The sequence below is a fragment of the Typopeltis vanoorti genome, chromosome 9, assembly GCF_054136105.1.
Source record: "Typopeltis vanoorti isolate ZY-2024b chromosome 9, IOZ_Tvanoo_1.0, whole genome shotgun sequence".
NCBI classification, from domain to species: Eukaryota; Metazoa; Arthropoda; class Arachnida; order Uropygi; family Thelyphonidae; genus Typopeltis; species Typopeltis vanoorti.
The window spans coordinates 117,692,788-117,710,167 of NC_143557.1; the positions used below are offsets into that span (position 1 = coordinate 117,692,788).

Consider the following 17,380-nt stretch of genomic DNA (forward strand, 5'->3'; position numbering starts at 1 on the left):
TTGGGTAGCATATATAAAAGACCTGCATATTGATGAATTAAGCAATGAGAAAACTTACAACACACTGCAACAATGAGTCCCCCCCCCCCCCACACACACACCTGCCATCTCGCTTTGTTTACATATAGTTAATTTAATTTGAATAATATTAGGTATTAATTCAGAAATCTCTGTCTTTTTTATTTGTTTTTTTTTAATGTAAGGAAGTACATGAAAAATGATGTATGAAACTAGTAATTAAAGAATAATTTCTTAAAAAAGTTGCATGTTGTATTTGCCAGATATTTAAAGCCAGCATTTAAAGATTTTTTGCTTTACGAGTGCTTGCTAGAAACAAATTAACTTGCAAAGTAGAGAACTACCTGTACATTATTAAGGAAGTTCAAATACACTCATTTTACACAAAATTTCTTCCAAATATAAAAATGAAATAAATATTGGGAAATTTGTAAACTTGAGCTGTCCAATGCAGAAAGGACTCAATATAGGGTAAAATGAAGTCCCACGTAATGTGCATTAAGTATAGCATAAAGTCCAGCATGGATTTGTTAATGTAGTAAGATGCAGAAAAAATAAACAGGAATGCTTAGTCCTTATGCTGGAAGATATCTTGTGGGCAACATTGCCAGACTATTTGAAAAGTGGCTCATGGGTAAGATTATTATTATACACGGGTGCCTCCATGGAGTAGCAGACTCATCACAGGAGATGAGTCTGCATACTCTACATGGAGGCCAAGATATCATATATGTCTTTACTTATTTAACTGAAGACAATGATACAAAATTACCATATTTGCCGGCGTATAAGATGCACCCTCTTTTTTGTACACATTTTTTAGGAAAAAACTTTATCCTAGTTCTTATCATTTTCTCAGTTGGGGGTGGCCCAAAATCCTCTCTGCAGCCCTGTTTCCATGTTCTTTAGCATGCGCAATCACACGTAGCTTGTATACAATATTGTAGCAATGCCAACGTTTTTTAGCCATAATTCAGCCAAGAAATTTAGAAAAGATTTAACAACAGAAAATTATCACCGTTCACAACAATTGCAAAGTTTAAACGAAGAACGGGAACACATCTGTGATCGTCAATGACAGTGCATGCACATCTACTGAACCCTACGTAACTGGAATGCTCTCACACACTGCAAGGAAGCAAGAATGAAATCGCGTAACTCAGAACAGAGAAAATTTCCAGAAATGAAAGTAATAAAAAACTGAGTATCGACATATAAGATGCGCCCGGTTTTTCAGACCTATTTTCAAAGAAAAAAAGTGCGTCTTATATATTGGCAAATATACAGTAGTTCAGAAACTGTTGAACTTTTACGAAGTGCCAACCATGTTTTCCTACCAAGATTATTTTGGAAGTAAAAATGGTTTGTTTTTTTTTATGTTTTATATAATCACTTATTAGATGGAGAGCCTATAGAACAAGTAAAACATTTCAGCTATTTAGGCACAATTTTTAGTGAAGATGGTAAATTAATATGGAAATAGACAACAGAATTAGTAAAGCTGGTATGCTGGGAAGTCAGCTGAACAAATTTATATGGAACAAGAGAAAAATTAGTCAAAACACTAAATTAGTTGTATACAAGACAGTGTTCAAACCAATTTTAATTTATAGATCTGAGAGCTAGGTTAGAAGTAAAACACTTGAGCAAAGACTAGAGACCACAAATATGAGAGTCCTGGGAAATATTAGAGATATGAACAGATGGCATCAATGACAATATCATATTAAAAATGAGGATATTAGGAAAAAAGTTAGGAGTGAAGATACAGGATGCAAGACTGGTATGGTTTGGTCATGTGATGAGGAGGGATTATGAGTATGTGGGAAGAAAGGTCATGCAGCGGAGGAGGAAGCACAAGCGGCCAAAGAAGAGATGGAGGGAGCTGGTGGAGGAGGACTTGAGGATGAAGAACTTGGACGTGGTTACAGCTCAAGACAGGATGATGTGGAGGAGACTCACTACAAACAGCAACCCCACTTGCCGGGTTGCTGTTTGGGACAAGCTGCAGAAGAAGATTAGGAAAGAACTTGACATTGTTACCATCCAGAAATGTATTAGCAATGCTAATCTCAGGTGGTATGGTCACTTAAACAGAATGGGAGAGGAAAGATTAACAAAACAAGTGTTCTATGCCAGGTTGGCAGGAAAAAGACCGAGAGGAAGACCGAGATATAGGTGGATTGATACAGTAAAAAGTGCCTTAGAAGATAGAAATATAAAATCTGACAATGTTGGAGTCTTGTAACAGATTGATTTGGAGAAAATTGTAGATAGGAAGTTAGTAATGATGTAAATTTTTCATGTAATACTATTATATCCTGTACACCCCCTTGAGGGTACATGTCAGGAATTTGATGATGATGATAACTTATTAGATTACTCGTTTATTGAAATATGTTCCTGTGTTCAATCATTTTTTAATAACTTATTTCCCAAGACGTATCCATCTCTTTGCTGCTATTATAGAGCACGCATGCACGTGCGCACACACACACACACATTGTCCCACGAAGATAGTATTTTAATTTACATTATTTACTTTTCTGTGTATTGATTTCTTTATGTTTGAAGTGTGTTTTAAGTATATCTACAAAGAACAAATATAAAATTTTAGGTTTATATTGCAGGTGCATATTTTTTAATCCAGATGGTGAATGCTTATTTGGTGGTGCACAAGACTTATTGAAAGTATATGGTTGGGAACCTGCTCGAACATATGACACTTTAGTCATGGGTTGGGGTAAGGTATCCGATATTGCATCATCCCAGAATCAGCTGGTGAGTAGCGTTATATTTTGTAGTGCATTCAAATAAAAGTCATTTACTAATATGCACAAGATAACCTGTATATGTGCTATTATAATCCACGATTAAGGTTTCCTTACTAGATTCCTGTCAGAAATCATCCAGATTGCCATTTCTATATTTGTGGCACTAGGTGCCACAAATGTAGACATTTCTATATTTGTGGCACTAGATGCCAGATGAATAAATTACTACTGAATCAGTCCATCTAGATTTTAGTCTTTTCTAGGTTTTTTTTTGCTAACATTCTTCATATTCCATTGATGGCTTCTGTCATCTTCCCCAATTTTCCTTAAACCTTTCATATATGCAGCCTCCATTCCTAAAACTTTTTGCTTAACACAAATCTTAGGTCTATACATTTAATATTACTTTGAACACAGTTAGTTATATATACATATATATACATAGTTATATGTACATATATGTTGAACAACTATGTTGGGGGAAAAAATATTTTTTTTTAACTTGGTTCTACTATCTACTGCCAAGAAATTATATTCTTGCTTTTAATCCTTTATAAGCAAAAAACTTCATGTGCAAAACATTGTTTTACTTACTTGGATAAAGAATTAAAACCAATAATATAATTTCTTGGCAACTTTAATTTATATATATATATATATATATATATATATATATTGCTGTTTTGACTGATTCTTCTGTTTCAGTAGTAATTTATTCATCTGGCATCCCACCATACTGCCCTTGTACTATGTTGAAATAAATATTGAGATGGTACTATATTTCAGAGAAACCTAAATTCCACTTGCATCAGTAGTCTCTGGTGGCTGTGATCCTACTTTTCATCCTTTCTAAGCTCTCTCAACCACTTTGATAAAAACAAATATTTTGGAACCATTCTTCTATCTACATGATCAAATAGTACTTGTCCATGTTTGATTTTATATTAGTTCTTTACAACGGAATATAGTGTTCAGAGAAAGGTTGGTTTAATGCTCCTGTGAAATTGAAGCTTTTTATCTTTTTTTCCTTAGTATAACTAATTTTTTATAGTATTCTGCTGATTTTTGTGTATTCATAGTGTTTGGTATATTTCTTGCTGTTTGGCATCAAACCCTCACAAGAACAATAGAACTGTAACGAAGAGGAATGCTAGTGAAATTGTGGACAAGGAAGTTTGCCACAATGAACAGAATCATGCCATTTCAGAAACTAATGAGAATATTGAGAATAAATTAACCTTGAAAAGATCTAAAATACCTTATTAGGTGGATAATAAGGGCATTGGGAAAAGTAAAAGTGATTAGAGACATCAGAAAGGCATGAAAGGTATGTAGCAAGAGGAGAAAAAACCAAAAATGCTGAATTAGAGAAGATATTGTAATGATAATCAGGTAAACAAAATCAATATAAAAAGTAGAATATTATATGCTATGGAGATTTAATTATAAAACATGCAATTGATGTCCGTGTTATTACTTCAAGTTTTTCAAGTGCTAAAATAAAAAAAAAAAGTGAATATAATTGAAAAGCAGAAAGAAAAGTAAAATAGATAATTCGTTTGTTCTGAAGAAAGAATCTGACTAGTGATAGATACGCTATGAGAATGGATATGAAAGAATTGTGGGAAGAAGCAAGAAAGTGAAAATAGTTGATATATATAATCATATGTATAATGTCATATTATACATATGACAGCACTAAATTAAGAAAGGTTATGAATTTGATGTGTAGGTTGTGTAGAAAGAATGAATGAGTTTTTTTATATTTGAAGGAAGGATTTACATAAGAGGGATAGATTGTACTTGATTGCATTGCACCTGATTGCACATTGGGTATCAGGAGTGTGGAAAAATTATTTATTCTTTTTGATACCCATTATGGGAGCATTTATACTAACATCTTGGCATTAAGTCTAGTTCAGACTTAATGCAAAGATGTTAGTATAAATGAAAGATTAGATGAGAACAATAATCTGAAAGTTGTTCATCTGTGTTATGCAGATATTGAGGGTAGTAGACAAAAAAAGCATGAAGATAACTCATATCTGTACAAAAATGCCAGGAATATCAGAAACAAATGGTTTGTTTTGTTGCCTTAGTTGAATACATTGGGCTCAAATTAATGTCATTATTAAGACCTGGCTCTCAGAAGCAGATTTATTAACTGGTATTGAGTATAAAAGGTACAGTATAGGAAGGATAATACTATACTGTAATAAAATAAAAATGCAGTTTTTTTACATATGTGAAGAAGTTTCACTTTAATTTCAGCTGATGTGCAGATATTTCTCTTTCTTTGTGTAGTTAGTATGTTAGACCCTGAATGAATGGTTTCTTTGCAAGATTCCTTCACTCAGGATCTAACAGTATGCAGTTGTGAACAGGTGAGCATCCCTTTTGCTAAAAGCTATCAACATGGAGCTTGATCACCTTTGCACAGCATGAAGAAACTTAGAAAGCTAAAAGAGATATTAGAGCTGTTGTATAAACTGAACAAGAATTGGTAATATGGGCTGATGGGATATCATCATGGATGCTAAAAGAGAGTTCAGATGAACTGGCTGTTTCTTTTGCCAGGCTATATAATTTGAGTCCCAGAATATGAAAGATTCCACAGAAGTGGAAAGAATGTATGATAATCCCATTGCACAAGGGTGGGACAAAGAATGGTGTCTAACTATTGACCTATCAGTATGTCTGGAGTGGTAGTGAAGATTTTGGAAAGTTTGTAAGAGATTGCATAAAGTAATGGATGAACAGAGAACCTTCACTTTGCAATGGATAACGTGGTATTACTAAAGGAAGGTCATGATTCAGTAACTTGCTCACATGTTATAATAATGTTATGGTTGAGTTAGACAGGAGGATTGAATGTACCATGTTACCTTTGGACTTTGCTAAAGCTTTTGGCAGGATACAGCATGGAAGGCTGTTGCAAAAGTTGTAGAATGGGATTGGATTGCAAACTACTAGCATGGATAAGAGGATAGTTGACAGATATAAGAAAGTGGTATATGGTGGATGTGAGTGCAAGATTTACATGATGGTGGTGTACCACAGAGATCAGTTCTTGGTTCATTGTTATTCATTCTGTACTACTTTAATGACATTGAGAAGGATTTGGCAGGTGACATACTATTTGCTGATAATGCAAAGATAGGCAGGGTAATCAGAAATTCAATATTTTCCGTGCTAGTAAATGTCACGTTATACACTTTAGTGCAGTGCAGTAACCAATAGCATGTTATACTGGCAGGATTATGCTGGAAGAAATTGACAGTCTGGTCTTGGAATTTTAGCAGATAGGCAAAATTCAAAGGCTATATAGCAAAGATTAGAAATACAAACTCATTGGATAATTGCAATACTGATATGGACATTGACATATAAGAATAAGGAAAATCATTTTGCCTCTTTACAAGGATTTGATACCCTCACTTGGACACCTTACAAACCATGAGACCAGGTGTAGACCTGGTCTCATGGTTTGTAAGGTGATTCAAATACAGTGGAGAGGATGCAAAGGAGAATGTTAAAGATGATATCAGAACTGTCGAATGTAAAGCGTGAGGAGAGATTGAGAAGCTGTGAACTGCAGACACTGGCAAACAGAACGAGGAGCGAGTTGATAGACCTACAAACTTCTGAAAGGTCTTACAGGATATTAGATGGAATTTTTCATTTTATGGAAGGTGAATTGAGGATGAGAGGGCATCCATGAAAGTTGAGAATGAATGCAGTCAAGAAAGGGGTGAAATAGAGAGATTTTTCTCTTGTAGAGTGGTGTTTGATTGGAATAGCTTGACTTTGGAGATGGTGAAGCAGATAGTATAAATGAATTTAAGAGATGTTATGGCAGGTGATTTGTGTTACATGTGACTTCCCTTGAGAGGAAGCTACATATAACGCACAAACTACAGCAAATTTGGCAACCATAAGAACGGTTTGCTATAGTGGATGGATTGGTATAATGAATGTCCTTTAGGATAGGAATGCGACTATGGGACTTAAATCGATATCTTTTTTATATAGTTTGTTATAGTAAGTGAATAGTGTGAGAGTTAACTGTACTTATGCAATTTAGTAAGTAAATTAAGTAATTACTTATGTAAGTGCCAGATTTATCCAGCCAGCAACGTTTTCCTTGTTTGCAGTTTTGTTGGTCTGAATGTTGCTGTTTTAGATTTCCAGGATTTAGTTAAGAGATTGCTAATAGCATTTTCTCTCTCTCTCATTTATCGCAAGGAGAATGGCTAGAGTTCTCCCTTTAGGGTCCCTTTCATACCATTCTGAGGACTGGAACAGAAATACAAAGATGAAGAATTTATTCTCCAATCTCTCATCTTGTCTCTGTCTTTCTTTTATTATTTAAGTATTTTTAATTTTTAAAGTGAATTTATTCTTGTAAGTTAGGTAGGTCTTTTTAAATAACAATACTATATATTTATATATTTTTTTAGTGAAAGGTGTTAACGAATATTTAGAAATGGTGTAAATATATTAAAAAATTAGCATCTCTTTTCAGTAGTAATGCACAAAATTAACTATCTGATGCATTAACTTATTTTCATTGCAGTAATTTTTTTTAAACATTTGTTAGATTGCAGGTGCCTTCTTTCTGACCAATGTGTCAGTGTATGTAGTTGATCTGAAAAGGGTTCAGCCATTTGGAAGTGTACCCAATCAAGGCAATATGACATTTATTACTCAGTCACCTCTCTCTAATACAGGGTAAGTATCTAAATGTTGTTGGTCACCAAACTATTGCAAAAATAAGTGAAAATAAAAATTTGAATTTAGTTATTTTAAAAATTCTGTAAAGATTTCAAATATTGCTGAAATAATGCACAACATTAGAAAACCGAAACAGACATTTCCTCTGATAATCCAAAATAAATGCTAAAAATTACATATTACAATATGTCATTTTTGTATGATTATAATAGCAGCTTACAGAGCTGGATCTTTAGTTATTTAATACCTGCTTACTAAAAGTGAAATAATAAGATTTTGAATGTCCCATTCAGCTGTTATGCTGTTTTCTTGATTTTGTCTCTCTCTCTCACTCACCCACACACACAAAAAAAAAAACTCAGAAAAATACTAAGGAGGACTTTCCTGTCCCTGTTACGGCCAACTAACTTGACTTCTTGGAAACCTATTTGATGCCATGATAGGGCAATTAATCCTGTCTATTTTACGTGTGTTCTTTTAGCCAGTTTGTCTGCTTTGTAAGATTAAAAAAAATAGTTTCTAGTAGGGAAAAAGTCTTGTCTCCTTCATATGAGACCAGCTAAGTCACCTTAAATTGAAAAGGTGACTTTTTCTTAAAGGGTAAATGATCTTTGCATCCTCAATGATATTATAGATCTTTCCATCCAGAGGGTATTTAGCTTTTTTCACTCTTTCTGATAGAGCATTTCATTGCTCTGCTGCCTGTGAGTACTGTAAACCATTTCATACCAACTTTATCATTGATTTTCTACACATTTTTCATCAGTTTCATAAATACTTGCATAGTTCTTTCATTTATGTGACTCCCAACCATTAAAGATTATAAACCTATAAAACATTAGTACCATGGTAGGTTTTTTATTGTTATTATTATTTTCCTTTGTCATTTATTATTTGGGATCTCTATGGAGTCTGGAGACTCGTCATGAGAGACCCAACTAACTATTATACACACAAAATCTCTCATACTTCATCTTAAACTCATTCAGTCAGGGAAACTAATTCTGGCAATCCATTCCACCTATTCACCACTCTATGCAAAAAATCTGGTCTGCATGCCCCTACACTCTTACACAATTTTCACAGATGACCGTTAGTTTTTTTGTGTGTCATATATTGAAAAATTTCCTTTGCATCAAAGGAACTTTGCACCCCTGTAAATCTTAAAAGTCTCTATCGTGACCCCTCTTTTCTGTCTGTCAACCAAACTATAACTCGCACATCTTCACGCTATCCTCATAGGGAGCATTCCACAGACATGTCCCCAGCTTAGTCACTCGTCTTTTCTACTACTTCCTGGTCCACAAGAAATTTAGGTGACCAAATCTGTGCACATAGTCAAAATGCAGTCAAATCATAGCCTTATAAAAAGGAATAATAATTCCCTATCTTTACTTGTTAGCAAGTTTTTCAACATCCAAGTAATCCTTTGAACTATTTTACCAACTTTTGTGATATGTCTCTTGAACTTCAACTCTCTGTCCACCATTATTCCCAAGTCCCTCAATTTCCTGCAATCCATACCATCAATATGATACACTGTGTGCAACCTTTTCAACTCGAAGTGCATACATAACCTTACAATTTTTGCAACATTCAATTGATGGTCATTATCTTTTGCCCACAGTGCCAGTTAATTTAAATCATATTTCTGCAGGATATCTACATCACCTTCGGTCTTGGGCATGGACAGTAGGTTTTTTCCTCAGATTGTCCTGGGGTTTATCATTCCACAAAGCAGGCAAACTAGCCTTGGCAAACCCAGGCAAACTCAACACTACAGGGCATAGGGCTGATACACCAGGGCATAGGGCTGACCATCTTATCCTGTGAATGGTTTGAAGTCCAATGATTAATAAACCCTTGACACCCCTAGGTAAAAGAGGGTAAAAGGAAGATGATGAGTAATTGATATACAAATTAAAGAGTAGTGGCCCTAGTATAGAACCCTGAGGTACTCCACTAGTCACCCTCATTCGCCTAGATTCCACTCCACCATATACTACTCTCTGATGTTTGTTTGTCAGCAACTCCCCTATCCATGCTACTAGCTTCATTTCCATTTGCTACAACTTTTGTAATAGTTTTCCATGTGGTATCCAATTCTGCTGTCACTTTATTATAAAATGTAAAAATTATAAAATGTAAAAATTATAAAATTATAAATTACTAAGACAGGACCTATCGTTTACAAAGCCATATTGCCTGCTATGAAATATCAATATATGTATCTGTATTTTCTTACCTAATCTAGAAACCCTGCTCTAAAGACCAAATATGAAACTTTTCCAAGCCACTTCAAGCCTCCAAAAAACTGGGAGGGGAGAGAGTCTAACATCAGATGATGAAATTTATCTGCCACCTAAAGACAATCACCAGCATCTGTTCCTAAATGGGATTCAAACCCACAAACTATTTGTTGAAAAGCAGATATGCTAAGCATTTAGTCAACTAGGCTGGCATAGTTTACTTCTGTTTATTATCTTATCCATTCCAGCGGACATTTTAATTGTGTTGACATTGTGTTTTAAGGATTATGCTTTTAAGTTGAAACTAAAAATATTATCTAAAGAGTACAGCTTATAATAAGAAGCCTGTTTTTACAAGCAACCATATATATATATATATAGAGAGAGAGAAACAATCTAATAATGATTAAAACAATAATAATTTTTGTTTATAATAAGAACTTTGCTGTATTAGTTTTGCTGTAAGAAACCACATTAGAAAAATAAGTCAGTTATCTTGTCATTCATGTTACAATATCTTAATGAAACATGTTATGACCTCTTCACCTTTGTAAGAGAATTTTAATTCAAAATTAGCAGTTTTTCAATTTCAGCTTAAACTAGACGAAGAAATAGATGTCTGCTATCACCCTATTGACCAATCACCATCACCTCAACCTTTCCAAAATAAGAAAAAAGTCATCAATAGTTCAACTTTTTCACTGCCTACAGGTCAACCAGTTAATAAACAACTACTAGTATAGATTCTGCATTCAAGGTCTGACTGACCTCTTATCCTACATCACCCACCAATGGACACGTATGTGAAAAGGTTCAGAGAAACATTCTGTTCTTGATGTTTCCAGAGCTTTTAATCACATCTGGTGATTGAAGACTACTATGAAAATTGCCATCCTTTTGTCTACCTGCTACTCACTGGAATTAGGTAGCTAGCTTTCTCTCTGGTCACTGTGTGTATATCACATGGCAAATGGCTCTATCTCTCTTTGAACTTTGCTAACAATGCAGGAATGACTTGCTGCTCTGTTTTATCACCTTGCCTCTTTCTCCTACACATAACTGACCTACTCTGTTATCACTAATCATATTTGCAGCTGTAGTGTAATTGAAAATAGATCAGTTATGTGTAGTTATTTGACAAACTATGCCATGTTCAGATACCCCAAGCATCAAAATCATATTTATCAATCAATGTTAAACATTGATTTCCATACCATCCTTCAACATGGCAAGGACAAGTCACCTTCATGCCACCAAACTGCAGTTTTGCTTTTTCTCTTACAAAAGGGATGTCATCTCACCTACCCTTACCCACAGTAATACACAAATCTATAGACACAATCATATCTCTGTTTGGACTGACATTTATCTCCAGCCTGTACATATCACATCGATTGCTTCCTTGCATCTAAACTAATCACCCACTTAGCTGCTCTGCACAAATTTCAAATCTGTCTATCCTTAGAATACTGTTCACATTTTCGGGTGGTACACTTGAAACCTCTCTAAAAATTCTCAGTGATGTCTAGAGGAGAGCAGTTTGGCTCATAGATAATCCCTCCTTTACAGAATTTTTATTTTATTTTATTTTTTATATGGGTTCTACTCACAAAAGGTTGTAAGCCTGTTGTGCATTAATACCATGAGTGGGCTAAGGATGAAGGGATGATATCAAAATTGGAGATGTTAATGTCAGCTCTTTGCTTTATGCCGATGATGTTATACTTCTAAATAAATCCGCTACAAGTCTGCAAGATTCTCTGACTAAATTGAATAGCTGTTGTAATAGATATGGTATGAAGGTCAGCAATAAAAAGACAAAGACAATGAAAATAGGCAGAATCATTGAAAATGTCAACTGTGTTGTGAATGGAGAGCCTGTGGAACAAGTAAAACATTTCAGCTACTTAGGCACGATTTTTACTGAAGATGGTAAATTAAATATAGAAATAGACATTAGAATCAGCAAAGCTGGTATGGTGGGAAGTCAATTGAATAAATTCATATGAAATAAGAGAGAAATTAGTCGGAACACTAAATTAGCTGTATACAAGACAGTGTTCAAACCAGTTTTAACTTATGGATCTGAGAGCTGGGTCAGAAGTAAAACACTTGACCAAAGACTAGAGACCACAGATATGAGAGTCCTGAGAAGGATTATAGGCGTGAACAGATGGCATCAATGGCAATATCATATTAAAAACGAGGATATTAGGAAAGAACTTGACATTGTCAGCATCCAGGAATGCATTAGCAGAGCTAATCTCAGGTGGTATGGTCACTTAAACAGAATGGGCAAGGAAAGATTAGCAAAGCAAGTGTTCTCTGCCAGGTTGGCAGCAAAATGACCCAGAGGAAGACCAAGATATAGGTGGATTGATACGGTACAAAGTGCCTTAGACTATAGAAATATAAGATCTGATAATGTTGGAATCTTGACAAGTAACAGACTGATTTGGAGGAAAATTGTAGGTAGGAAGTTAGTAATGATGTAATTTTTTTCATGTAGTACTATCATATCCTGTACACCCCTTGAGGATACATGGCAGGAATTTGATGATGGTGGGCTAAGGATTTTTATTCCATCCATTTTTTTATTTTTTTTTACATATCTGGAACCCTGTTCTAGAGACAAAACATGGAACATTTTTAAGCCACTTCAGGTCTCCAATAAACAGGGCAGTGGTCTCACACCAGGTGATAAAATTCATCTCCTACCTAAAGATAATCACAAACATCCATGCCCATTGTGGGATTCAGACCTGTGACCTGTTGGTTGGAGAGCAAATATGCTAATCCACTCAGCCATCCAGGTACTTCAATGGCTACACCATTGAACTGCCAACCATCATTCTTCCACTCTGTGTTCTTGTTACTGAAGTTGTTACTGCAACTTCAAACACTAAACCTGCTTTCCCTCTTTCTCTTTTATTGCATTTACCTCTGCAACAGCCTTCTTGATGAAGTATTTCCAAACAACAAGTCTTGAAGAAAAATGTTTATAAGGACTGAGAAGCCTTTGTAAGGCTTCTCAGTCCTTACAAACACAGCAGCACAGAGGTGTTTATAGGTTCCTTGGCCTCTTGTATGGGGTTCGGGTTTTTTTTTTCCCTCCAAATCTCCATTCTGTTTGTTGACATTGTTACCCATAAACCTTCAATCATTTCTCACAGGGAGCTCAACATATCAACCACCAATTTAATCACTTGTCTATATTGGATCATTTCTGCCACAATTCTAAATCCCCACAAAATCTGGGCATCAAATCTATGCTCAGTTGTCCAGTTGCACTATAAAGAGTAATGATAACTTCCTTATCCCTACTGATAGTGTTGCTTCATTGTCCAAGCAATCCCTTGAGCTGTTTTATGCACTTATAAAATGTATCCTCTGAACTTAACATTCTTCATCTGTTGACCCCCAAATCCTTAGGCTCGTCAGTTCTTGTATATCAGTTTTATGCAATACACAGCATAGTGTTTTCATAATCAAAATGCATAACTTTTTGATTATGAGAACATTTTGCTCCATTTAACCTGGTAACCATTATGCTTTGCCCAAACTGTCAGTTTATTTAAACCATCCTATAGGATCTCTATATCATGCTTTATTAACTGATGCCTTCCCCTGGAAAGCAATAGTTAATGCATGATACAGTGACCCCCCCCCCCCCCCAAATAAAATAATAATAATTTCCCATATTTATATTTGTAAATTTAGGGACACAAAAACACACGTGTTGAATAGATTATTTTATTAATTACCAATAAAATAAAACTTGACGTTTTGACCTCTATATCGAGGTCATCATCGGAAGAATACAACTGTATAAGGAACCAAGCTACATGCTCATGCCCTGTATACCGGTAAACTAAATCTACGTAGTTAATAAATCCTTTTTCCTAGCCTGACCTCTTGTGATAAAAAAAAATAAATTAATTAATTTAAAAAAAAAATATATATATATATATATTATAAATAAATATATACAACTGCAATAAACTGCTAAAGTCCTCATTTATTAATATTCTTCTGGATAGTTCTGATTGTTATAAAATGATTTCTTTCAGCTGCTGTTGAATGTTCCAAACACTTCACCAGGTTGTCTTCTTGTGGTGGGATTTTTCTAAGGCTAGTTTAGGTTGTTATACAGGTTGTAGATGGGTCCTCCACATTCTTGAAATGGTTAGGCCATCATTTTTGTTGAGATTTGGGTTGTGTTTAAGCATTTCACATGACTCTTTAAATTTTCTCTCAAACCAGGTTTTGGTGCGGTGTAGGGACTCGGTATTTTTCCAGTCAATTCTGTGGTATGTTTGGAGCACGTGGTCAGAAAGGCCGGTTTTACCAAAATGGAGGTATTTAATGTGTCGTTTGTGTTCGTCTTGTCTGATTGGGATAGTTCGCCCTGTTTCCCCTATGCACTGTATTTTATATACCCCCTGGGTGTGGAAGCGGATCTTTAGAAGAATTGAGTAGGTGTCTTAACTTATTTGGGGATTTAAATGTGGTTTTAATGTTGTATTTGCGAAGTGTTCTGTCTATTTTTTCAGAAATGCCTCTAACATAGGGAATGGCAATAGCATTCTTGAAATCTTTTTTATTCTTACTGGTATCTTTATGGAGGATCTTGTGAATAGTTTTCTTACTGTATCCATTTTGATAAATGTTTGGTTGATGATCTTGTATTCCTGGTTTAGAGCCTGTTCATTAGAACAAATAGTTAGGGCTCTGTGTTTAAGGGTGCTTATGACACCTAGTTTTTGTGTTGGGTGGTGGTAAGAATTTTTGTGTATGTATTGGCCTGTGTGTGTGTAGGTTTGCGGTAAACTGAGAAGGAGAGACAGCCAGAGGGAAGACGTGTGACAAGTGTGTCTAGGAAAGGAAGAGAGTTGTTTTTTTCCATTTCAATGGTGAATTGGATACGTTTGTGTTGTTTGTTTAGGTGGCTAAGTAATGTATTTAGAGCTTCGCGGCCGTGGGGCCAAATGGCGAAAATATCGTTGACGTATCTGAGCCAAATTTTGGCTTTAGACATGCTGTCTCTAGAGCATGTTGCTCAAAGTCTTCCATATAAAAGTTAGCTATTGGGGGAGAAAGTGGTGAGCCCATGGCTGTACCTTCTTTTTGAAGGTAAAAATTGTTTTGCCACACGAAATATCTCGAGCAGAGTACGTGGGTAAAGAGGGCCATGATGTCATGTAGAAATATGTTCTGTAGGAGCAAGATCATGTCATTGATCGGGACATTGGTGAAAAGGGAAGTTATGTCAAAGCGAAACGTCAAGTTTTATTTTATTGGTAATTAATAAAATAATCTGTTCAACACGTGTGTTTTTGTGTCGCTAAATTTACAAATATGAGTGCTGATCACCGTGTAACCTTAAAAGAAAGAATTTCCCATATTGTCGATGCACAAATTGAACACCAGTAGCCCAAATACAGAGTCCTGTGACTTCTCATTGTTATATGCCTTCTCTTTGAACTTTATCTCTGGTGTCTTTCCATCAGCCACCCTCTTATCTGTGTCACTAGCTTTATGTCTCGCAAATGCTTAGGATTCCTACACAATGCAATAAAATCAAGGCTTAATTTTGCATCAAGTATGGTCTGCTTTCATCAAAAATTTAACTGCCGTGGACTTCGGATATATCACACGTGATACGACAGAATGCAATAGCAACAACCAGCAATGTTCTAACACGCATACACTAACGAATTTACCATTTGTATTCTGGTTTATCAATTATATGACAGTTATCAAAAACATCTAATATACATAATTAATTGTTAATAGGTTCTTGGTGTGTAAAACTTTTATGTGCCAGTATCCATTTTATGATGTAAGTCTTATGACTTACGAAACTTTGGGTTTAATTACATATTTTTATTAAACTCTTTATTTACATCATAATGCAGTCTCAATACTGAAAACTTCCCAGAGTATTCTGCTCTGTTTGTCATGTGTGTCTTAAGATGCTAGTAAGGGAAGGGTGGTGGTGTAAGATTCCCCTAGGCTGCATATGAAGTAACTGCATGGCATGATGGAAGGTAGTTTTATAGCATGCAAGTAGTATTGTATGGCTAGATCTTGTAATAGTTCTGTTGTACTATTACAAGATCTAGATAGGCAGCAGATGCATGCACATGGGCCAAAAAATAGTTCATCATCATCAAATTCATGCCATGTACCCTCAAGGGGTGTACAGGTTATGATAGTACTACATAAAAAATTTACATCATTATTAACTTCCTATCTACAATTTTCCTCCAAATCAGTCTATTACTTGTCAAGACTCCAACATTATCAGATCTTATATTTCTATCGAATGATATAATCACGTAATCACAAGAAAGATATTTATTTAACCAAATATTTCGGTCTGGAAATAGCAGACCATCGTCGGTGGTATTACAAGAACAGTTTAAAAAATATACAAGCTAGAATACTAACAATAGATCGTTGAAATTAGAACATGCCGCGTGATGTTATATCACTAAGTATGAAACGAAATATTTTGAAGTAAAAACATGATTGAATTTGCTATTAAAAAAAAAAAAAAAAAAAAAAAAAAAAAAAAAATTAATGAGTAATCTTGATTAGGCTTTCCCAGATTTTTGATATAGATATGCAGTCATTACGATTCAGGTTGGGATGATGGAGCAAGGCCTCCACGCTTTCCTTGAACAAACGTTCGAACCTATAACGGGATCTATGTAAGAGGCGCGTTTTGGACCAAAGGATGCTGTGGTCAGTTTCAATCCCGTGTTGAGCCAAACCAGACTTTTCAGGTTTATTGTGAAGAATGGATGATTGATGTTCTTGGATTCTTTTTTCAAGAGAACGTCCAGTCTGTCCAAAGTAAGAGAGATCACAGTTGCAAGGAATTTGATAAACTCCAGGAAGAGATAAAGTTGAGCGTTTGTCTTTAGGAGAAGGAAAATGAGAAGACAATTTGTTAATAGGAGAATACGTAGCTGTTAAATCATATTTCTTCAAAATTCTTGCGATAGGTTCTGAAATACCGGAGATATAAGGAATAGGTACTCGACGTATTGAATCTTTGTTGTTTTGTGGAGGATTATAAGATGTAAGAAGACGTTGAATACTTTTTTCAGAAAAGCCATTGAGTTTCATGTGTTGCTGGATAGTAGAAAGTTCTTTCTGTAGATAATCAAAAGTAGAACAATTAGTTATGGCTCTTTTGATGAGACATTTTATAATTCCTGTTTTATGACATGGATGATGGGCTGATTCTTTCAGAATATAACGACCTGTGAATGTTGGTTTCCTGTATACTCTTGAAAAAAGAATCCAAGAACATCAATCATCCATTCTTCACAATAAACCTGAAAAGTCTGGTTTGGCTCAACACGGGATTGAAACTGACCACAGCATCCTTTGGTCCAAAACGCGCCTCTTACATAGATCCCGTTATAGGTTCGAACGTTTGTTCAAGGAAAGCGTGGAGGCCTTGCTCCATCATCCCAACCTGAATCGTAATGACTGCATATCTATATCAAAAATCTGGGAAAGCCTAATCAAGATTACTCATTAATTTTTTTTTTTTTTTTTTTTTTTTTTTTTTTTTTTTTTTAATAGCAA

The 17,380-nt window shown here is 35.0% G+C and overlaps 1 protein-coding gene across 3 annotated transcripts in view; it reads left to right on the forward strand.

The window, feature by feature from the left end:
• Positions 1 to 17,380, forward strand: part of LOC150103458 (katanin p80 WD40 repeat-containing subunit B1-like) — a 370,687-nt gene that overhangs the window by 193,991 nt on the left and 159,316 nt on the right. For all 3 annotated transcript variants that reach the window (XM_090397462.1, XM_090397461.1, XM_090397463.1), the window contains exons 9-10: positions 2,649 to 2,799; positions 7,393 to 7,523. In XM_090397462.1, the coding sequence (XP_090253588.1) occupies positions 2,649 to 2,799; positions 7,393 to 7,523 (282 nt within the window). The remainder of the gene's footprint in view (positions 1 to 2,648; positions 2,800 to 7,392; positions 7,524 to 17,380) is intronic.